General features: G+C 37.6%; 1 protein-coding gene across 1 annotated transcript in view; it reads left to right on the plus strand.

Moving 5' to 3' along the window:
• Positions 1-8,114: 8,114 nt before the first annotated feature.
• Positions 8,115-24,636, plus strand: part of dnah9 (dynein, axonemal, heavy chain 9) — a 101,452-nt gene continuing 84,930 nt past the window's right edge. Inside the window, exons 1-19 of the mRNA XM_016440776.1 lie at positions 8,115-8,468; positions 9,951-10,147; positions 11,289-11,447; positions 11,530-11,660; positions 11,751-11,962; positions 13,063-13,296; positions 13,429-13,596; positions 13,678-13,794; positions 14,307-14,457; positions 14,544-14,658; positions 14,736-14,804; positions 19,232-19,358; positions 19,445-19,700; positions 20,792-21,033; positions 21,147-21,282; positions 21,392-21,588; positions 22,482-22,906; positions 23,638-23,860; positions 24,290-24,456. Coding sequence (XP_016296262.1) covers positions 8,115-8,468; positions 9,951-10,147; positions 11,289-11,447; positions 11,530-11,660; positions 11,751-11,962; positions 13,063-13,296; positions 13,429-13,596; positions 13,678-13,794; positions 14,307-14,457; positions 14,544-14,658; positions 14,736-14,804; positions 19,232-19,358; positions 19,445-19,700; positions 20,792-21,033; positions 21,147-21,282; positions 21,392-21,588; positions 22,482-22,906; positions 23,638-23,860; positions 24,290-24,456 — 3,680 coding nt within the window. The remainder of the gene's footprint in view (positions 8,469-9,950; positions 10,148-11,288; positions 11,448-11,529; positions 11,661-11,750; positions 11,963-13,062; positions 13,297-13,428; positions 13,597-13,677; positions 13,795-14,306; positions 14,458-14,543; positions 14,659-14,735; positions 14,805-19,231; positions 19,359-19,444; positions 19,701-20,791; positions 21,034-21,146; positions 21,283-21,391; positions 21,589-22,481; positions 22,907-23,637; positions 23,861-24,289; positions 24,457-24,636) is intronic.

Genomic DNA, 24,636 nt, shown 5'->3' on the forward strand with positions numbered 1-24,636 from the left:
ATGTGTCACGCTCGTTCAGCGCCTCGTTTCGCTTCGACGGCTTTCAGCCTCACCCTGCTTCATTGTACTACGTTAATAAATCATTAGCTCATCCATGAACATGGTTTCTGCCCGAGTCCCGTCGGATTGCATCGGAGATGAAGATGACAACTCCCATGATTCCACACTCAGTCACGGCGTCATCAAACTATGCCTTTGATTCTTTGTTTATGTTGAATACGCGCCATCTAGCGGCGAAAAATTACATATTGTGCCTTTAATCCTCTTTGTCCCGTGTGAGACATAAGCCCACAAAACAACAAAAGTACATGCATTATTTGAATTCTACAGCTACAGCTATTTCACTGTTTGAGACTGAATCTGAGGCTCCTGAACTCGGCGTCTGGTGAAACGTTATTATAAATCCATATTTGATTTATACTACCTCAAACTGAGTCCAGGAACGTTCTCCAAGCTGACCTCATGAAGAAATTCTTTGCTTTAATTGAGCTCTAATTTGCCCTGATTACACGCTATTAGAGCGAGTTCAGAGAGAAGAAACACCGGCTCCTCTGAGGGTCTATCAATGAAGATGGTCTCGTCACGAGTGATGTGTGACATCAGTCATATTCATATCTGATCTCTGAGTTGATCTGAGGCTCTGATCAATGCACGACAAATATCAATGCAGTGCCACGGATCCCGACGGATGAATTCATAGTTTGATATTAGCCAGGACTCACTCCTATTGTTTTTCGTGGCATTATTTTCTGCGTCTCCAATTTTCTCTCAGGATTTACACGTGGTCATTTATCAAGCACAGTAAGTGTGTCTACACAGTGTCCCTTCAGCTTATGGCTGTAAGGTAATCCGGGGAACAAAACACATTTACATCTGACAGGATTGCATTTTCATTTTTTTTTTTTTACATTAACACTTTGATGCCTGGTCTTTAAAAATCAGTTTTGTATTATTTATTGTGTGATATCACATTCAATCCAGTATGATGATCAGTTTTGACCCTTCCTCATAATGACATATGACTGTCCTCAGTATTTATTTGAAATAGAAATCTTTTGTTATATCATTATAAATGTCTTTACTGTCACTTTCGATCAATTTAATACGTCTCTGATGAATAAAGCATTTATTATTATTTTTTTTAATCTTTCTTACTTCAAACTTTTCAATGGTAGACACAATGTATCACCACAACAAATATGAAGCAGAACAACTGTTTTCAACATTGATAATAATCAGAAATGTTTCTTGAGCAGCAAATCAGCACATTAGAATGATTTCTGAAGGATCATGTGACACTGAAGACTGGAGTAATGATGCTGAAAATTCAGCTTTGATCACGGGAATAAATTATATTTTACAATATGTTTACATAGAAAACAGTTAATTGAAATTGTAATAACATTTCCTTGTTTTTACTGTATTTTGATCAAACAAATGCAGCCTTGGTGAGCAGAAGAGACATTAAAAATACACTTTTGACCATCTTGTTGACCTTTTCACTTTTAACTTCTAAATTTAGAAGCACTTGAAACTGCTGTGACAGTATAAAGGTTTATGAAAAACCCTCTGGTTAGTTGACATGTTAGTTAAACATGATCTGCTACATAAAAGAAAATCATTAAAACAGAGATTATTGTGCATTAAAAAAATTGATTTTTTTTTTCTTTGTTGGCCAACATACATAGTTATTGAAAGTTCCAGCATCTTGTAAAACATTCCCTGAGTGAAGTTGCTCATACTGGGCATCTGTTCATACACACAGGCCTGCTTTAAAATCAAATAAAGAGCTTGTACGGCACGTTCACTGACTTCATGCTCTGGCAATTTGAACCAGAACTTGATTCTTGTGATTCCAGAAGTTTCTAGGTAAGAGCGTTTGGTGTTATCACCAGAAGTGACGTTATGTCTTGAGTCAAACCCAGTTATCGGTAAGAAGTCTCTGTGTGATGAATGAGTCAAATGACGCCGCGGCTTCACAACAATCAGCCGTTTAGTATGTGTTTATTGGAATGACAGATAGATGGAGTTAAAAAAAACACCCTGAGATCTCGTTAATAATGAATGAGAGACGTTAGACGGACTTTAATTAAGTAATGTGTCTCGGCAGCACATCGGTTCAGGCCGTCAAAGCACATTAAAAACCTTTAAAGTTCTAATTAGCCAGCAGGATAATGTGTGTGAAATTGGGAAAGACTTCCATCAGATGAGCGAACACGCAGAGCAAATCCATAATTTCGGTCATACTGCAGTCCCAGGACGGCCATTACTAAGCCAATATCCTGTTTCAGAGCGAGTCTCGATCCAGCCTGTTGCTCTTGGCTTTCCACCAAAGCGCGAAACTACGAAAATTGTCCAGTCATGGCCTGAAGCGCTGAAACCACCAGTGTTGGAGGCCCTGCACATGTTTGAGAGCCCTGCGATGATACCGTCCCTCGGACGATATGAGTGTGTATTTGAGCGACCGCATCGCTCTGTTCTGAGAGCAGATAATCGGGCCTGACTTCCTGCAGGCGTTTATCAGCCGCTCTCATGCGTCCAGCGCTCAACGCGTCGAGACCCTCTGGAGGACAGAAATAGCTTTGACGTGTCGCGTAGCGGACATGGAAACAAAAGCCATGGCAGCGGATCTGTGCTGAGAGAAAGAGAGACTTGAACCCCAGTCAGACCGGCTTCATGTGTCTGAAGTGAGCGTTTCCTCTCTATATGTGACATGTGATCAAACTTAAAAAACAACAACAAACTGGAAAAACTGAGGGATTCTCACTAATACTATAAATTTGTTCTTTGAGCCAACAGTGTCCACATTAAAGAAAAAGAAAAATCTTTTATAAATCTTTAATGTACTATTGGTATAAAAAAAAATTTTTTTTTATATTTTCAAGAAATGTTTCTAATTTAATTAGTCTAAAAATGTCACGTGGCATAAAACTAAAATAAGAAAGAGAGAGAGAGAGAGAGAGAGAGAGGTCAGCGTAAATGAGTACACCCCCTTTGAAAAGTAACAGTTTAAACAATATCTCAATGAGCACAAAAACAATTTCCAAAATGTTGACAAGACTAAGTGTAATATAACATCTGTTTAACTTATAACATGAAAGTACGGTTAATAATATAACTTAGATTACACATTTTTCAGTTTTACTCAAATTAGGGTGATGCAAAAATGAATACACCCCACAACAAAAACTACTACATCTAGTACTTCGTATGGCCTCCATGATTTTTAATGACAGCACCAAGTCTTCTAGGCATGGAATGAACAAGTTGGCGACATTTTGCAACATCTATCTTTTTCCATTCTTCAAGAATGACCTCTTTTAGAGACTGGATGCTGGATGGAGAGTGATGCTCAACTTGTCTCTTCAGAATTCCCCATTGGTGTTCAATTGGGTTCAGATCAGGAGACATACTTAGCCACTGAATCACTTTCACCCTGTTCTTCTTCAAAAATCCAACAGTGGCCTTAGATGTGCGTTTAGGATCATTGTCATGTTGGAAAAGTGCATGACGACCAAGGGCACGGAGTGATGGTAGCATCTTCTCTTTCAGTATAGAGCAGTACATCTGTGAATTCATGATGGCATCAATGAAATGCAGCTCCCCGACACCAGCAGCACTCATGCAGCCCCACATAAGGACACTGCCACCACCATGTTTCACTGTAGGCACCATGCATTTTTCTTTGTATTCCTCACCTTTGTGACCCCATAGTTTTGAAGCCATAGGTTCCAAAAGCATTTATCTTGGTCTCATCACTCCAGAGTATAGAGTCCCAGTAGTCTTCATCTTTGTCAGCATAGGCCCTGGCAAACTCTACACTCTTAAAAATAAAGGGCTTCACGATGCCATAGAAGAACCTTTTAGTCTAAATGGTTCCATAAAGAACCTTTAACATCTGAAGAACCTTTCTGTTTCACAAAAGCTTCTTTGTGGTGAAAGAAAAGGTGCTTCACGATGCCATAGAAGAACCTTTTAGTCTAAATGGTTCCATAAAGAACCTTTAACATCTGAAGAACCTTTCTGTTTCACAAAAGGTTCTTTGGGGCGAAAGAAGGTTCTTCAGATTATAAAAAGGTAAGAAAGAGATGGTTCTTTAAAGAACCTTTGACTGAATGGTTCTGTGTGGAACCAAAAATGGTTCTTCTATGGCATCTCTTGAAGAACCTTTTGAAGCACCTTTATTTTTAAGAGTGTAGGCGGGCTTTTTTGTGCCTTGGCTTTAGGAGAGGCTTCTTTCGTGGACGACACCCATGCATGCCATTCCTCTGCAGTGTACGCCGTATTGTGTCACGGGAAATAGTCACCCCAGTTTGGCTTTCTACTTCTTTAGATAACTGCAGTGAACTTGCATGCCTATTTTCTTCAGCCCTTCTCATCAGAAGACGCTCCTGCCGAGGTGTTAACTTCCGTGTACGACCTGGACGTCTCTGTGAGATGGTTGCAGTTCCATCTTTTTAAAATTGTTGTACCACTTTTGCTACAGTATTCTGACTGATGTAAAGCTTTGCTGATCTTCTTGTAGCCTTCACCTTTCTTGTGTAAATAAATTATTTTCTTTCTCAGGTCTTGTGACATTTCTCTTCCATGTGGTGTCATTGCTGAGAGCATGAAATGGGAAGGGGGTTTCTTTAAGTAACACCCTTTTATAGTCAACTGTCTGCTGGACACCTGTGTAATGAATAATTAGACTCACCTGTGGTTGAATTCTTGTTAAATTAGACATTTGTAGCCTAAAATTTAGCTTTGCTCCAGAGACTTTCAGTGGGGTGTACTCATTTTTGCATCACCCTAATTTGAGTAAAACTGTATTATTAAAACTATATTATTAACCTTACTTTCATGTTATAAGTTAAACAGATGTTATATAAAACTTAGTCTTGTCAACATTTTGGAAATTGTTTTTGTGTTCATTGAGATATTGTTTAAAATGTTACTTTTCAAAGGGGGTGTACTCATTTACGCTGAGCACTGTATATATATATATGTAACCCTGGACCACAAAAACAGTCATAAGGGTCAATTTTCCGAAATTGGGATTTATACATAATAATAAAATAATAAAAATAAGCTTTCCATTGATGTATGGTTTGTTAGGATAGGACAATATTTGGCCGAGATACAACTATTTGAAAATCTGGAATCTGAGGGTACAAAAAAATCTAAATATTGAGAAAATCGCCTTTAAAGTTGTGCAAATGAAGTTCTTAGCAATGCATATTACTAATCAAAAATTAAGTTTTAATATATTTACAGTAGGAAATTTACAAAATATCTTCATGGAACATGATCTTTAATTAATATCCTAATGATTTTTGGCATAGAAATTGACTTATTATTGAAAAATAATAAAAAATAAAATAAGCAAACAAACAAATAAATTAATTTTAATCCAGAAATTAAAAACATGCATATCATAGAATAGAAGTCATTTTATAAATAGCTTTTTTTTATGTTTTTGAATAAATTAATAGATTTATATTAAAAAAATACATTAATACAGCAAAAATATCATGCCATTAATCCCAGACAAGCTCTTGATATTCATTTCTAATTTTCAAAACAAACTAATGACTAAGAGCCGGTATGATGGAGTAGTTAATAACCCATATTCATAGTCATATTCTGCAGATCACAGGCTTCATGAAAAGCAGGTTCATTGGTTTCAGACGGTGTTGCTTCAGCTCCCTCCATCGGTCATGCACAGAACATGACTACATCAGAATTTATTAATATATAATGCTTCATGTTTCCGTTTCAGCATCGTATCACACTGATGAAGGAATCTTCATGTCCTCATGAGCCATAATACTTCATTACTTAAACATCTACAGCTGTCATCTACATATCTGCTCACAGGCACTAAAATATCAACTATAATTAAATATTCTTAATTGAAATGTTGCTCAATACTTCTACCTGTGAATCAATCTTATATGTATAATGTAAACTGTGGAAATGCTGTTTTTAATATGCCTATCTACTGGTCATTGTGTTAATCAGTGCTTTATTTTATTTGTGTTTTATACAGACAGATTCTAAAGCCTGAACTGAAACTGACTAAAACTGTTACATAAAATGAATAAATATCACAAATGTTGCACTACTTATAGGTCACTAATTAAGAACATTTGTGACACTGATCATGTGACTCTTTGCATAGATGGTTAATGTCTCAAAATAAGCTTTGGATCATTTTATGTGTGTCAGTAAAAACATTTATAATGTTACAAAAGATATCTATTTCAAATAAATGCTGTTCTTTTGAACTTTCTGTGCATCAAAGAATCCTTAAAAATAGAATGTATCACAGTTTCCACAAGTATTCAGCAGATAATAATCAGAAATGTGTCATCTTGAGCATCAAATCAGCATATTTGAATGATTATTTTTTGAAGAATCATGTGACAAGCTGGAGTAACGATGCTGAAAATGCAGCTTTGATCATACCAGTAAATTAACACATAGCCACATAGAAAACAGTCATTTTGAATTGTAGTAATATTTCACCGTTTATACTGTATAGCCTTGGCGAGCAGAAGAGCCTTTAAAACACTGTCTGTTAAAACTGTCTGGCTCAGGAGACAATAAACTTCATTTGCTACCAAGAAGAAGAGAAACACAACAAACACTGTGTAGGAAAATACTCAAAGCCACTTTATTCTCTGAACTCGTGCTACAGTCTGTTCTCTTTTAGTGCCATCCAATGGCATTTGTAGGTTACTGCATTTGGAGTGCATACATCTGTGCCTTCTGATTTCACTAAACACAACTGAAACATACAGTTTCATACATGACTAAATGGCTTTTACATGGAAAATCCTTACTGAGTGAAACAGAGAATGGATCTGTATCACAGAGAGAGTGTATATCCCTGTTGAAAAAAACAGCATATGCTGGTTAGGTAAGTTTTGACGCTGGGATGCTGGTTTAAGCTGGTCATTTGCTGGTTTAAGCTGGTCCTTTGCTGGTTTAAGATGGTCCTTTGCTGGTTTATGCTGGCCATGTGCTGGCAAAGGACCAGCAAAAGGACCAGCATAAACCAGCATCCCAGCGTCAAAACATACCTAACCAGCATATGCTGGTTTTTTCAACAGGGATGAGGTACAGTAGCATGCGCATTAAACAAATTAGGCCTAAAGAGCAACTTATGTACATTATATAGCCTGAAAATATATAAAACCATAAATAAAATATAGCTTGAATTTAGCAAGTCACAAACTTGGTTTGTGTGCACAACTAATGAAAACTAATTTTTGTTCAGTGTTGTTCATATATTACACAGACAGTCTTAGATGAAGCTCTCCACAGCCGCCTGCATCACATTAAAGGCTATGAATTTGCATAACTGTTACTTACGGTACACTGACCACTGACCAGTGCTGTTTGTTTTGTTCCTCTGTTTCTTTCAGGTTTGAAGTCTCCCTTTGTTCCTCTTCTGTTCCTGTCCATCTCAGAGCTTTTGTTTCACGCTTTCTAAAAAAAAAAAAAGTGATTTATTAAGAGCTATTTTAATGTTTATGATGCATCAAAAGCCTTTAGATCAAGAAATGCAAAAAAAATAAATAAATCATTGACGCTCATGGAACATTCTAGTAATTAGGCCGCTTTGTCAGTGTAAGTATTTAACTACAAATAGACATGGTACAAATAAAACACATTGCTGTACATTTCTGGTTATTTCCTAATATTACTGAACATAAGAATGTGGAGTTTTGCAAGTTGTTCGTAAACGTGTGCAAAATGAGCTGAAGATGCATTTTCAAAATGATTTATTTATTTATTTGTGCAGGTAGTAATTGTGTCAGATAGGTTTATCTATTCAGTCTGTACAATTTAATTTAATTGACAAATTGATTTAGGAAAAAATATTTTTGAATGCATTTTAAAGCTAATAATTTATTTTGTACTAAAAAAATAAAAGAAATACAAATGTAATTTATTCATTTAAATTACATTTATAAATTTCAATAAATACACTGACAATCACCTGTGAGAAGGTTTGTCTCTGTCACCATAGCAACAGCAGGTCGGTACATGTAAACACTGGTTGCTATGGAGACAGCTGTTTAAAGGAAATCAGTCGTCCGGTCAGTTACAAACACATCGGCAAAATGGAGAACGAGTCGCAAAAAGTTGACCAAAGATTTGAGTTCTTAGAGAAGTGCGTGTCGAAAGCGTTTAATGTGAAGTCTGACCGCTGGCAGAAATGTGTCGCCACAGAGGAGCAGCGGCAGCTCATTCAGGACTTTCTGGATAAATCTGAACACAAGACTCTGGTTATATCGTTAAACTCCTCCGGACAGCTGATCCCTGCTTTCGGACTCTCGGGAACCGGGAAAAACAAGTCGGTTTATTTCGTTAAGCGGTGTAAAACCGCACTGTCCGCTGATAAAATGAAAACACAGTTGTTTTGTGGAGACGTGTGCCACTCTCCTCTGGAGCAGTTCTCAGTGCTGGTGGAGAAGGTGAGTCGATGGCCGATTCGCCAATGAGTCATTCTTTTGAACCGGTTCTTTTAAACGAATCATTTAGATTCGCAATAAAGTTTAGTGACGTAAGGCTACTTGCTAAAAACTTAAACTGTTAAAGTATTAACTTAGAAACATACTAGAGAGCATTAGTAGCTACCAAAATACAGTATCTGACACTAGTTTACTACAAACTGCAGCGCTATTAGGATATAACGTGTATCTTGAGTTGAAATCGTCTCTCTCTCTCTCGCTCTCTCTCTCTTAATTAATTCGACTTTAAGTGACATCTGTGTTATTAATTTATATTTTATTTACCGTGACAATATTTCAGCAGTCCTCTATTTGTGTTATTATCTATAGAGTAAGGAGTAGTGATGTCCGTTTCGCCAACGAATCATTAATTTGAGTCGGTTCTTTTGAAAGAATCTGTCAAACCAGTACACAAAGCTGTCTGAAAGAATCGGTTCACGTCTTAGTTCGCACCATTCCAGGAGAGTTTCTGAGTTCATTCACACTTAGAGGGAATGGATGAAGCGCTGTTTACATTCGGTCGACTGAAACCAAATATGCAAATATATTTTCCATTAATAGGGTCTTCATTAAGTTCAATATATTTCACACAGGTAATGTTTTAATGTTCTGTTTTAAATTATTATTATTTTTTAAATCGTATAACATTATCAAGTTATAAACAAATGCCAATGTCTCTTTTCCCATACATATAATGGATGTTGTCTAATAGAAGAAAGTGTACTTGATTGTAGTTTCACATTTTAAGTTTCAATTGTAGAACAGATACATATATATTTCTCTTCCACAGCTCATCTAAATATTCAGTTATTCACTGTCAGATTAGTTTTTTTGCTACAGATTTGTTTTGTTCAGGTATTTTGCACTGTCCTCATAGTTTTGTTATTGAAGCCACAGATACACTAAATGCAGAACTGTCAGCATGAGGAAATTCTGCCGGCTATGCCTGTAAATTTGACAATCTTTATATGACAAGATGTCGAGCAGTGTGCAAAAGCACGTTACAGCACACAAATTGTCCTTATGTGATCATTAAGAGACATGTCATCTTTAGTTCAGAAACTCATTCTCATTCACCATTGTTCAGGGCTTACACAAACAGGACAGGCAGTCTGAGGCCAGCAAAACATCACAGCAGTTTCTAAGCAATGACCATTGACCTACCTGTCACTATAGCGGTAGCAGGTCGATTCATGTAAACACGGTTATTATGGAGACAATGAGTTAATGTAATCACTTTATGGTGTAATTATATACTTGACACCACAAACATTGTATTAAATGGTTGGTGAAGTGTATGATTTCAGGACTTTTTATTGTGTTCATGTGTTTCTCTGACAGAAAGTCATTTTGGATGAAAGCCTCCACAAGAATTACAGTTTAGTAAATTAGGGAATTGTCCAAATATCACAGCATTTTCTACTTTCACCTTTCCCATGTGTTGAGGTTGTGGAACCGGTGTTGTCCAATGCGAGGAACCACCGGGACTTTCCTCATGTGGTTTCTCAGGACCTCATGCGACACATCCACGTGCTCAAAAACAACGTGTTTGTTATTGCTGGACAAGTCAAAGGCAAAACACACCTTCCCGTGCCTCCAGGATTCGAGCAGTTTGAGCCAGTCGCTCATGAGGGAGATAAGAGGTGGGTTCATGGAGCCACTACATTTTAATAAACGTCTTTTTGTCTTAATCCATGTGCTGTGCTGAATATTCTTTATAATTCCAATTTGGTTTTCCACTTTAAAAATGACATAAAAATTGCTTGTAAATCATACTTTTACATTAAATGTTCCCTCCTGGTGGAATGCTCTGCCCAACTCAATCCGAGCATCTTCAAAAATCGGCGAAAAACACATCTCTTCCATCTTTATTTGACCCTGTAACTCTAGAGAGAACACTCTCTATTCTAATTCTATTCTTTAAAATAAACTTGCCCCTTTTAGAATTGCACTTTATTTATTTACTAACTGCTTATTTTCTTTTCTTTTTTTTTAAATCTATTCTTTTTGTATTCTGTTTGTTTTCTTTTTATAGTTAACAAAAAGCAAAAAAAAAAAAGGCCTCTAACACTAGCTTGCTCTATTCTTTTTCTATTCTATGTTTTCTTTTTTTTATTATATAATTAAAAAAAACCTTGCTATGTGTACCGCATTAGGCTAACTGAGACTTGTTATAGCAGTTGCATATTGCTCTTTTGTTGATTTTGATTGCTTCCATTGTCCTCATTTGTAAGTTGCTTTGGATAAAAGCGTCTGCTAAATGACTAAATGTAAATGTAAATCTCTCATTTTGCTATAATATTACCAAATCTTGGATTCAATCTTTTTGTCAACTCAGTTAGCACAGGTTTTGTTACTTTCTAGAACTGATTGATCATGGGTCTTATTGATCTGAGCTTGTGAACATCAGTTTTTGAGCTAAAATTATATGCTAATATATATTATATTAGTTGGTTCTAAAAAGAAACACAAAACCTGTGCTAATTGAAATGCAGCAAGCTGACAAAACTAACCTAATATTTGGTGATAATATAGCGTGGCAAGAGATTTATAAGCAATTTCATCATTTTTGACCAGAACCCCACAAGTGTAAATACCCCAAATAAAAAAATCCCCAAAACGTACCAAAATGATCTTTGATTTGTGAAGCTGTGTGTGAGCAAAGTCAGAAAATTTTAGTTCAATGCAAAAACATTAACTAGCATTTTCAGGATCAAAATGACCAGAACACCACATGAGGGTTAGTTATTTTATTGGCATTGAACATTGATTTGATGTTTGCAGTGGGCATCTTGTGGATAAACGACTCATTCATTCGATGGAGACTGTTGTGATCGATTGGAGTCATCAGGTCTATAAGGTCCTGAAGAAGGACTCATCAGAGCCATTACTTGAGGGCAAAAACCCCACTCCACATGCAGAGATTAAGTTCTGGAAAAACAGGTTAGTCCTGGGAATTCAGTCACTCAGATGTTGCCTGGAAAGCTCCTTCAGTCTTGTTTGTCCACGTTATGTTATGTTGTAGGCTTGCTGATCTTCAGGGAATTCATAACCAGTTCCAGTCCCCTCGAGTTCTGATGCTGGCTGAGCTCCTGGCTGCCGTCGACAGCAGTTATTATCCTGCCTTTGCAAAAATGCTCCGGGACGTTTCAGAAGGTATAACATCAGCTTCTGCCATCAAATATGCAATGCATTAATTGTGTGAAAGCTTTGAATCTTAATTGGATTTGTGATGTGTTTATTAAGCTCGAAATGAGACGAGGGATATCAATACCTTCCTCAAGCCAATAGAGAGACTTGTAGAAGATGTGGAGAATGCAGACTTCAGCGAGGTGAAGGGGAAGATCGCTCCTCTCATGCATACAGTGTGTCTCATCTGGGCAAACTCCAAATACTACAACAGCCCAGCCCGAATCATAGTGCTTCTACAGGAGATCTGCAACCTCCTCATCCAGCAGGTAAAGGGTCGGACACACTACATTCTATATTCCACTGACTTCCATTCATAGTTTTCAGTCAAACATCTATAGAACTGCAGCGCAAGCCTGTCAATTTTCCACCCATCTAACATCTAAAACAGGGATGGGCAACTTTGATAGTGACGAGGGCCAGCATTTTTTCTCCTTTATACCAAGGGGCCAGATTACTAATCCACGTCCACAAACCTTTTACACAGTCTTAAAGGGATAGTTCACCCAAAAATTAAAATTTGATGTTGATCTGCTTAGCCCCAGGGCATCCAAGGTGTAGGTGACTTTGTTTCTTCAGTAGAACACAAACGAAGACAAACAAAACCATATTAAACCCTGCAGCTCGTGACGATACATTGATGTGTAAAGACACGAAACGATCGGTCTGTGCAAGAAACTGAACAGTATTTATATAGTTTTTTACCTCTGATGCACTGCAATGTCTGAACTGTCCTGACCTGTTTCTTGCACAGACCGATCGTTTCGTGTCTTTACACATCAATGTATCGTCATGAGCCACAGGGTTTAATTTGGTTTTGTTTGTGTATGTTTTTTTTTGACTCTCAAAGCCGTGATTCCCATTCACTTCCATTATAAGACTGACAGACTGCAACGGTTTGAGTTAAAAATCTTTGTTTGTGTTCTACTGAAGAAACAAAGTCACCTACATCTTGGATGCCCTGGGGGTAAGCAGATAAACATAAAATTTTCATTTTTGGGTGAACTATCCCTTTAAGGCCCATTCACACCAAGACCGATAACTATAAAGATAACTATCTAAAGACTAACCTAAACTATCTAAAGACTAACTAACTATCTAAAGTGCACGAGTGTCTGTCGCTTTAAATTCTCGAGCTCATTACAGCAGGATTGATTCTGATTGGCTGTCAATGTTTATCGTTCATCAGCTGGAAAAAAATCGTTCTGAAAGTGATTCCAACGATATCGTTTCTCTGTGCCTTTATCGTTCTCCAATTATGGAGAAATTGCACCAGAGTTTGAATCAAAAGTGTGAACACACCTTTAGATCAGTTTGGTTCATCGGCGCATCATGAGAGAAAGCTTTACATATAAGTGTTGTTTGTCAGGCCCGGAGTTTCCTAAACCCAGAGGACGTCCTGAAGGGTGATGTGCTGGAGAGCCTGTCCCGAGTGCAGATGGCTATAGATGGGCTGACACACTTCAAGAGCACATATGAAGACAGAAGGGCCAATCTGAGTCAGTACCAGAGGAACCAGAATGAGGTGAAGCCTTGGGATTTCTCACCCCTCCTGGTGTTTGTCGGGCTGGATCACTTCATGAAGAGACTCAGAACAATTGAAGTAAGTGGAGAGACGTACTCACACATGTTCACATAAGTGTGTGTTTAGGCCATATATGGTATTATTTTAAGCGTCTGTAGTGCAAAATGTGTTATCAGTGTTGTCTGGTTCTTTTTCATTGTCATCATCTAGACTCTCCTGCTGACTGTAGTTGATATGATGAAGTTGGAGAAGGTCGAGTTTGGAGGGATTCTAGGAAAATCTCTGAGCCAGCGAGTCCAGTTCTTACATGAAGACTTCTTGGAGACATATAAAACATTCTCAGAGAAGCCGTATGACTGCCTTGATGTTAGTAATGTGGTAAGTGGGCAGCATCTCCTACAAAACGCAACACAAACACTGAAGGTTGAAGTAGCTGTAACAAACGATGCTTCTTTGTAGGAGTTTGAAGCAGATTTCATGGAGTTTCAGCTCAAGGTGGAGAATACCGAGCGGCAGTTGAGTACAATCTTTTGTCATGCTTTTGATGATGCTGCTGGTCTGGAGCATGCTTTCAAGGTGAGCAAAACTTTCTGAAAATGTGACGATAAAATAATGTCTGAAAGCCTTTTTTGGTGGGGAGCTGCACACATGCTCCTGGTCTTAGTAATAACTAAGAGTTTGGACATTATGCATAGACACTTTCAGTGCTTTTTTCTGTGATGAATGAGTTATAGATACCTGCATATTATCAAGTCCCAATCAGGAACGCAGCCTGAATTTTGAGACTGGAATGCACACAAATCTCCACAGACTCCAGATCTTTAACAGAGCTCAGTTTGAACCCTGCAGGAGAAGAAAACACGCTTTAGGCTCTTTGTGTATTTTTGAGTTGTAGTCATTTGAACTTGAAATGAACAGAATATTCCACCCTGGAACATATTTTCATTTCTGCTATATTTGATTTTTGCAGTTGATAGTGCAGTGAACCATAATATTAAAAAGTATGTCTTTGAATGAAGTTGGTGGAAAGCGTTTGTGTTTCTGAAATACAATAAACACAACACAGTTTCAGAGTCTCTGCTTGGCAGGTATTGGACATGTTTGGCAGACTGCTGGAGCGACCCCTGATAGCAGCCGATGCTCACACTAGATATCGGATGCTGATCAAAATGTTTGACAAGCAGCTGGAATGTTGCAAGTTGATCTTCAAGCAGCAGATGCAGACAGGAGAAACCCAAGGTTCAGTGTTCACAAGCAACATCACCCGGCTGTTTGTTATTAACTTGGGTTTTTGATTTGACATCTGCTGTTTATTGGTCTTCCAGGTTACTCTCCTGTCTCCAAGAACATGCCTGTGGTTGCCGGAGGTTTGAAATTTGTCCAGCAATTGAAGGAACGCATACAGATCCCTTACAATAACTTCAGATTCATCAACCACCCGTAAATATCTTATGCTTGGGAAGGCTCGTTTGGAACTGCTTCTGTGTTAAACAACCACTTTATTTGTGTGATAATAGATGTATGGAGTCTGCGGATGGGAAGGAGATGATCCAGAAATACGATGAGTTGATGCAGCTACTCAAAGGGTCAGTGAAAATATTATATAAAATGTATGTGTGCAGAGTTGGGATGCACGATATTATCGGACTGATATCGGAACCGGCTGATAATGGCTTTAAATGTAAATATCGACATCGGCCCGATATGAAAAATTATACCGATATGTCTTGCCGATAAGAGGAATACGTTAACTCACATGTGCTCAGGGTGTGCTAGTGATTAGATCATGTCAGCAGTGTGGCTCATTCTTGAAGCAAAGTTTTGTCTGAATGATGATTATATTCACTGTTTTGGATCGCTGCATTTAAACTGAGAATGCACGTACAGAATGACACGTTAGGTGTGTGATAGAGTAAACAGTAATAGCAGGTGCAGCGGCAGCCTCCCCCGGGTCCTAACGCCCGTTCGGTAAGGAGTTTTAATCTGTAGGGGGGTGCTGTTGGCCTACTTCTAATTAAATTAAAAGTAAAATAGCCTACACAAATAACATTTAGACTGTGTTTCTGCTTAAATAAAGCAGTAATTGATGTCATAAAATAATAGCTTACATGGAAAAAAAATCACAAACATGACACTTGTAAATTAAATAATTTTATATATACTGATTTATTAATTATTGTGCAATATGTTTTATTTTTTAAACAAATCATAAGCTCTAAAAGATTTTCAGAATTTTTACAACTCTTTTGCTTTAGACCATCTACAGATGTTAAATCTTAAAATAAAATGTTAGGGTTAACACTGCATCTTTCTGGGAGAAAAAATGCAGCGATTGATATATATATATATAGTTTATTTATAGTTATTTTCAAAGCTTCAATGTACTGTCAAAAAAACTTAATTATTGTTTATTTAATTCTAACAAATAAGTTCTTATTAAAAACTAACCACAATTAAAAATATTTTGCTTATAATTTCTGCACAGGAGAGAGTTGTTTCCAAACAAAAGGAAATATATCGGTATCGGCCAAAATGAGTTGAAAAATATCGGCACATCGGATATCGGCAAAAATCCAATATCGTGCATCCCTAGTGCAGAGCTGGGTAGATTACTTACAGATTGTAATTCGTTACTGATTCCAAATTACATGACAAAAATTGTAGTTAGTAACGTAATCCATTACATTACATATTTTAGATTTAGATTACTTTTAGATTACTTTTGACCTAACTCGTTTATGACATTGATTTAAATAGGATGATCTTGTACCATATTGGAATAAGAATACAAAGAGTAAGAAAATATATTCCATTTGTTATTAACAACATGAAGTGCTTTACACATTATATTACGTCAAAGTTTCCCAAACTGGGTTTGTGGAGGAACTGCAGGGGGTTTATGAGTTTAATGAACAGCTAATAATTAATTAAATCATAAAATTTTAAATAAAATAAATCATTTTAAATCAATCAATCAATCAATCAAAAAAAAAAAAAACTACTAAGAAAATTAAATGGTTATATTTGTTTACTTGCATGTCATGTGACCATAACCAATGTCAGACAACCGTGAAGTGAGCATGCAGATGTGTTACTTAATTATAAAAATATTTTTTTTAAATCTCAGGTGTACTTCAAGTAAATATATTAGGTGAAAGAGGATAAGATGACAAAAATGTGTAAACACCTGACTAATGTTTGGGCTTTGTGTGAATGTCCACAAAACTGGAGGACTTTCTGAGTGTACGTAAGCGGTAGGCTATTTTAGAAAGGAAAAACTAAAAGATGAAAAAGAAGAATTAGGGAGAATCGCACCATTTTTGTGTTTGTCTCTTTAAATGAAAATGAGCTGGTGCTCCCCGCCCCCTTTTCAGAAGAGGGCGGAGCTTCAAGAGCTCATGCTCAGGCATTTGCAAATAAACATTCCACTATTAGTACAAGCCTGTTATCTTTACAGAAAACGTACTTGGTTTAAAAGTCAGTCATCTGATTGTACTGTAATGATGGGAGAAACAAACCATTTCGAAGCTTCCAATCAATTGAACAAATTAGTTTGTAAAATGATTCACTCTAAATACCATATGCTGGTGACGCCTGCTGGTCAAAACTGTGTAAACGCAACAAAACTCTTGCCAAATCATGCAAAAAAACAAAAAACAAACAAACAACAGCAACAACAAAAAAAAAAACGCTTTTTCAAACCCAATGCAAATGCTTTCTTGAAAGTATAATATATCAATCAAAATAATAAAAAATGCAATCAAAATAATAAAATACCTTTAAATATGAAGTGTCTGTATAATATGTATTTTTTAAATAATTATTATTAATTTGCAGGGCTTGTTTTGTTTGTTTTATGGAGAGCTTGTCTAAACAGGCCAGTAAGAGACTATTAACTACTACTCATCCTTTTAATTACAGAAATGTCTCATTAAAAATGTCTACAAATTGATAAAACTGATCCGTGATCAGAGACGCTGGTTCAATGGTTCGCCGCTGGGGGCGATCTCAATGAACTTGCATGGTAAGGTAAACTATTGAAATTTTGAAACATTTCGAAACAGTTATGGCGTAACCAAGCCTCGTTTACTGAAATCACGTGACTTTGGCATTTTGATACACGCTCCGAACCACTGTTTCGAAACAGATGATTTGCAAATGTTTCGAATGAAGCAGAATGATGAAATTCATGAAGCAGTGTTTCAAAAGCAGCCATCACTATTGTACTGTGCGTAATAAACACGCGTTTATGAAACAAATATGACTCCTATGTTCACTGGTGCATCCCAAAACACAACACTTGTAATGCCTCTTTGGCGCTGACATTGTATATCTCCAGCAGCTACAGCAAGAAAACAGTAATGGTGGACTGCTGCTTCTCGCTCAAGCATTGTGTCTTGTCACAAATAGGCGGGATTTCTTCCCTACAACGACATCATCGTAGGGAGAAATCTGGAATCGCGTATTCAGAGAGACGTGTTTATGATTTATTGGGATTATAAAAAAATGAGTGGGTGGATTTTTACCATTATAGGCTGGTTGTTTTCACACACTGTGGCCACACAACTGTGTTGAAACACCTTATAAAAGTGTTTTTTGCATAATTGGTCCCCCTTTAAATCCCTGTTATTAATCATGTTTATTTTGATTGTGTGTCTCAGCTGATAACTTTAATCCCAGATGAACCGTTTTTGTTTAGCCAATGTATAGACCGCTATGATCCACCTTTGTTAAAATAAATGAGGCTTTTTATTGAAAAACCTATATATTCTCTGCTGCAAGCGTGAACAGTAAGGTGTAACGTGAAGATAGGGTGGTATTGCTGAGGGACCTTCAAGCTCAACATGGAATAAACAAATAAAACATGATTTATTTGCTCATTTAGGTGCTAGTGTCTGTAGATTATTACTTCAGGGTCTCATTTTCTCCAATTACGTGCAATGCTTCCATATCACAGCTTGAACAATGGTTGTGTAAAGCGTTGCTGATGTAGGAATGCATGTTACATGTGACCAAGGACGTGATGCATGTGTGTGTTTCCCTTCATGTGAGATGAAACAAATGATGCATTTCCCAAGGAGCCAGATCTGCATTCTCTCCAGTCAGAAATGAAGCCTCCTCGTTAGATGATGGTAATCAGCGATGTTGCGTAAACACAATCTAGCTGGAGCTGTTATTGGTATCTCTAGTCATTATTTCTTGACACTGAGATGTATGAGTTGTGTGAAGCAAAGCGATATTTGATTTCATGGACTGCAGCTCTGTAACTCTAATAAGACGATCAAGCTCATACCAAATCCAATAAAGGCCAGAGTGTACGACCTCTCACAATCGGCCTATAAAGAGATTACTGTAACAGTACAGGGACCCGACGCGCTTCTTGATGAATGCTGAACCAACAGTTAAAACCTTACACACATGTAACCCTACTTAGATAAGCATTTGATGGTCTAAAACTGTGCGTATGTTTAAAATTGAGATTTGAATACTTAAGAGTTTGCCTTTTTAGAGCCTTGATGCATGTGGATGTTCACTAAACAAGTGTTCACAATCCCTCAGCATGCCTGTCTGTACTGTCCTTCAAATCAATGTAGCTCAAAACATTTTCTGACCCCATATTTATTGTGTGAAAGCGAATAAAGATGTTTGAGAGAATGAAGGTGGATGGTGATTCATACTGTCAAGCTCCAACAAGCAAAAGCGTGCACTATAAAAGTGTTCCATCTGGCTTGTGCACTATATTACTTCTTCTGAACAGACTGAAATTCATGCAATCGTTTATCTTTCCATCTAATCCAGCTGGAAAATCTCCATTGCAATTGCATTTGATGCCAAAAAGGTATCTTTGTATGGAGTGCTCTTTTAAGAAGCTTCTTTATGTTTTGTTCATCTTGGCAGTTTGAAGCACTGCCCACTATTGATGTATGAAGAGCAGCCTTTCATTAAATTCACTAATTTTAGCATACATCAAAAAATGACATGTTAGTAATTCTCCTGCTGCCTTTATCACCAGATACTCCTCTAAGCTGTATGACATCTGGACGAGTTCTGTGGCTGAGAAGTCACAGTTTAATCTCCAGAAGCCGCTGATATCCCGAGAGCAGAGAACGAGACTCATCTCTGTCAACTTCAGCCCGCAGGTCAGGCTGCAGCTCTCCTCACACACATATGTTAATATCTACAGGCCAGTTCCCTTATCGAACTTGACTCTCGTCTCGCCCTGTAGCTGGTTTCGGTGCTGCGGGAGGTGAAGTACCTGGAGGCCAGACAGGCTGAAGTCATTCCAGATATGGCTGCAGACATTTATTCCAACAGAGAGCTGCTGTGGCAGTATGTGGCCAATCTGGAGCTCACAACCAACTGGTACAACAAAGTGATGAGCAGCATGCTCGAGGTGGAGATGCCGCTGATCCAGAGCCAGCTGACAGACATTGACGCCAAGCTCAAAGAAGCTGAGGAGAACCTCTGCTGGACAAGCCAAGGTAGAGATGATCAGTGCTGAACCCTCAAATAACTGAGATTGATACACTACAGCCGTTAGTGTGATGCAAACGTCATTATGAACACTCAAAACTACAGCATCCTGCTGGCTAATTCAGGGCAGCACAGGTGTGACATCTCAGGACACTTCCGTCAGTGATATCTGAACATTTTCCATAAAATATTTAATCAAAAGCACCTTTAAAAAAAACATTATCATAGTTAACTAAAACCGAAATTAAAAATTAAAGCCATAAATAAACAATCTTGTTACATGAAAGAAAAGATAAGTACATTTTTATTTCAGCAAGTTGCCAAAGCAACATTTCTCATTTGAATTCAGTTGAAGTTGATGTACTAAAATTTAAACCATAAAAAATGTATTGTTACCTAAAATAATAATAAAAAAAACTTATTTCAGCGAGTTGTCAAAGCAACATTTAATTTAGTTTAGTGTACTAAATAACAAACTGAAATAAAAATTAATAGACATATAAACTTTATAGACATATAAAAACTGCTAAAATGACTAAAACACAACAACATTTCTAAAACTTGAACTAAAATTTAAATGAAAATGGAAAATACAAAAAAAACCAAAAATGGATTCAAACTATTAATAAAAACTATAATAGTATTTCAATGATACTAAAATAACTCAAAATATCAGCATTTCTCAGCATTCTTCACCGTAGAACATTTGTTGAAGGCTCAGATCAAAATCTTTTATCAGTTTGTGTTTTTATTTGATAATTGAGCTTAATTATATTGTTCTTATTTTTATGAGTCTGCCTCTGTTATTGTACTTCTTCATAATCATGTTTTGTTTTTTGTTTTTTTAAGAAATAGTTCACGTCATGTTGTTTCAAACCTGAATGATTTATTTCTTCTGTTGAGCCCAAAAAGTGATGTTTAGCAGAATGTTCGTACTGATAGAGGTGAACACACCACATAATCATTACAACAGTCATAGTGTCTTACATTTTTTCCTCTGTTGTAAGAAGATCATTTATGTTTGGAATGACATGATGTTTGATGTTATATACTCTAGATTTTTATATACACTAAATCTCTAATGAGTTTTCTCTGGTAGGGATTTGGGAATACATCCAGGATGTCCGTGAGACGGTACATGACCTGGAGCAACGCCTACAGAGGACTAAAGACAATGTTGAGGAGATCCAGACTATCATGAAGAGCTGGACTACCCCAGTCTTTGAGAGGAAGGAGGGGAAGAAAGATACTCTTCTAAACCTGGAAGATAAGACCGAGCGTCTGGAGAGAACGTACGGCCAGATCCGAGCTTCAGGAACCAAGATCCATCTGTTGCTGAAAGTATGCAGCGGTGATCCCATCAAATAACAACTGACAGAATGACTCATTTTAAAGGAGCCGCTCACCCAAACATTTCCACTCCTTATAAGAATTATCTTTTTGTTTTGTTTCAGGACAACATGTCACTCTTCAAAGCAGACCCATCTTCTGCGCGGTGGAAGGTTTATGTGGATTACATTGATGAAATGGTCATTGATGGTTTCTACAATGCTATTGAGAGCTCCCTCAAGTTCTTCTTGGACAACACAGGTGTTCTTTTTGATTTTTTTTAAGCCTTACTAAAAATGATTATAGGAGTTTTCCCTCATTGGAGATTGATTGTTCTGCACTAAACAATTACACCAATCCCCTGATACAGACCAGAAGGCTGGATTAGCCCCACTCTTTGAGGTCCAGCTGCTTCTGCAGGTTCCTGAGATTGTGTTTTATCCGTCGTTGGAGTTCAGTGCTTCAGGCGGGTTCCATGATCTGGTGGAGAGTCTCATCAATAGCGTCTTTAGGATCTCTGCTCTTGTGCCACGATTATCTGAGCACAGCGGTTTCCCACACTATCAGGTACTGAGCCAAACACATCACTTCATCTGGATTTAGATACTATGAAATGGTGTCTGTGCCATGCTACTTCTGCAGGGATTCTGCAGGACTTAAATGTGCTGTATGTAGGTTTCTGACTGTGCTAAAGCATAAAATACCATAATATGTTTGCAGGTGTTTAATATCATTGCACCTGCTGCACCCATGGTACGGCAGCAAAGTTCCTTGATTATTACGCCGGAATGAGAGTATAGTTCCTAGCCATATCGGCCTAAAAAATCGCAACTTTTCAAGATTCAAGATTTTTTATTTGTCACATACATGGTTATGTAGGGAATATATGACCAGCAGTGAAATGTAAGTCAGGTCCGCTCCATGGACAGTGCAATTATTAAAGAATACAATTTTTTTTAACTTTTCAATTTCCGTCGGTCTTAGTACACGATGTAACTACAGAAGAGTCACGTTTTAAATAGGAAAAATATAGAAACTCTTTAGTCATTTTTGAGCAAGATGCTAACGGACTAATCAGATTCAATGATCTATGCTAAGCTACAGAAAAAAAAACTACCGCCAGACCCGGAGATCGCCTGAATGGATTCGAAAATGGTAAAACTCAACTGTTTAACTCTAGGGGAGTTGGAAAATGAGCCTATTTTCCAAAATAGTGGAGTGTTCCTTTAAATTGGAGCAGAAAGTCATAAGTCATAACATTAAATGTTGTCAAGAGGCAGATCAAGTCTTTACATTTTGATAAAAGATTTTGAAAGAACAAACATATTTTTTTCCCTAAGTTGTGCACAATGACCCCGGAAAAACATATTAAGAAAGTAAATGCAGTGAATTTTGTTTTAATGTTTCTTATGCAAGTGGTTTATGATCAGATATGTTTACATAAAGTCTTGTTCCATCAGGCTGATATGGAGGACATGGTGGACTTTGCGGAGTGGAGGCATCTTCTGATGGAGCGCGTGAGGAAAGTCATGGGACAGTGCTGTGAGTATCGTAACAGCCTGGAACACTACGCTTACCTCTACGTGGACGACCGGAAGGAGTTCATGCGTCAGTTCCTGCTGTACGGTCACGTGCTCACGAGCGAAGAGATCGAGGCCCATGCCGAGCATGGCGTCCCAGAAACCCCTCCGACTCTGGACTGCTTCCGCGAGCAGGTGGACTCTTACGAGCTCTTATATGAGGAGGTGCAGCGGCTGGAGCCTGTCCATGTGTTTGAGAGTTGGATGAGGGTGGACGCACGAGCCTTCAAAAGTGCCCTGCTCAACGTCATCAGAAAGTGGAGCTTCATGTTCAAACAGCATCTTATTGATCATGTGACGCACAGGTAAAAGCACTGAGTTCCTAATTAATTACAATTATGCATCAGAGCCAGTTTAAGCAAGGCCCTATGATTTCTGCAGTGTGGAAAACACAGACACAATCATGTAATCCAGTCATAAAAATAGAATTTTCTGTTTAATGCAGAATGTCACAGAATTGGGCAAATTTTGGATTAATAAATCAAAAGTAGGTCAATACACTTAATCAAAAGGCCATATAGACTATAGTCTGTGAATATTAAACCACAAAAATAGTATTTAAATATGAATCCTGCATGTTCTGCCTGTCTCATGAATGAATGGAGCAGACGCATTTTCAGGGTCAGTGCCATTAACGCAAAATAAAAGTTCAATTTAACTTGAAGAAATTATGACAGAAATATAGAACTGTTATATACTAAAATGTAAACAATTTTTCTTCCATGTTTTAATTTTAACAGTAAACGCCAGCACTTTTGCAGCACTTTGTTTGCCGAAAAAAAAAAATGACAGGGTTTGTTAATTTTCATTTGATTAAAAGATTAATTAAACTGGTAATATGTTTTGCCTACATTAGGTTAACAGAACAATTAAAATATATAAAACAAAGAATTTCAGAAAACTGTTCATTGGGCTAAACAAACAAATTAAAATAAATAAATAAATAAGTGAGTAAAAACAGGTTTCATAAGTTACCAAATGGTCTGCCTGATATTTTTTACATGTCTTGTCTGATCTGTTATGTTTGTGGCTGTAGTCTGTCTGACCTGGAGGAGTTCATCGGGCTGACGGAGGCTGGTCTGGGTAAGAAGGTGGAGGAGGGTGACTATAACGGTCTGGTGGACATCATGGGTTACCTGATGGCAGTTAAAAAGCGTCAGAGCACTACAGATGAGATGTTCGAGCCTCTGCAGCACACCATTGATCTGCTGAAGACTTATGAACAGGAACTCCCAGAGCTTGTGTACAAACAGCTAGAGGTACGTTTGTCTATAAACTAATCCTGAAAACCTGAGAGAGAAGCTCAAACTTACTGTTTTACTGGATCTGACTGATAAAGCCATTAAACTGAGGCCAAGAAGCATGACAGTCTCTATTAGCAATAACTATTCTATGAAACTAATGTTCTGTGGGTAGATTCTGAATGTAAAGTGTTATTTAGACCAGTGAGGAATTTCCATGATTGTTCTTGGCCATATTCCCAAAAATCTATATGTAGCTAGTGTAATATATGAAGCAACCCAATAAATTCATTAAACATCTTACATTTGGCGATTTAAGACAAGATTGAGGTTATCTTTATAACTTTAAGATTGTTTTTCTGTCTAAATGCACTAGACAGACAAGTTCAGCTTTTAAAAAATGCATCTTGAGACCTTGCTTTTTTTCTTTTTTTTTTTGATGAACAGGTGCTGCCGGAGAAGTGGAATAACATGAAGAAGCAGGCGATGTTGGTGAAGCAGCATGTTGCTCCGCTGCAGGCTGGCGAGGTGGCTAACCTACGCAGGAAATGCGCTGCATTCGATGTGGAGCAGCACACCTTCAGAGAGCAGTTCCGCAAGAAATACTTTTTCAGGTAAATGATACAGTCTGGAGGATAACAGTAATCATGGCTACAGCAGGGATGGAAACTAACGGGAGATTTGGCCAGATCTGGGTCAGCGCCGGCACTGCCACACGCTCGCGTCATGGTACTATCGTGAACGCGTGTCCACAAGTGATGCAGTAGAGATGAAAATGTGGAATAAAGTCGTCC

The sequence above is a fragment of the Sinocyclocheilus anshuiensis genome, unplaced genomic scaffold, assembly GCF_001515605.1.
Source record: "Sinocyclocheilus anshuiensis isolate Anshui unplaced genomic scaffold, SAMN03320099.WGS_v1.1 scaffold454, whole genome shotgun sequence".
In the NCBI taxonomy this organism is placed as follows: Eukaryota; Metazoa; Chordata; class Actinopteri; order Cypriniformes; family Cyprinidae; genus Sinocyclocheilus; species Sinocyclocheilus anshuiensis.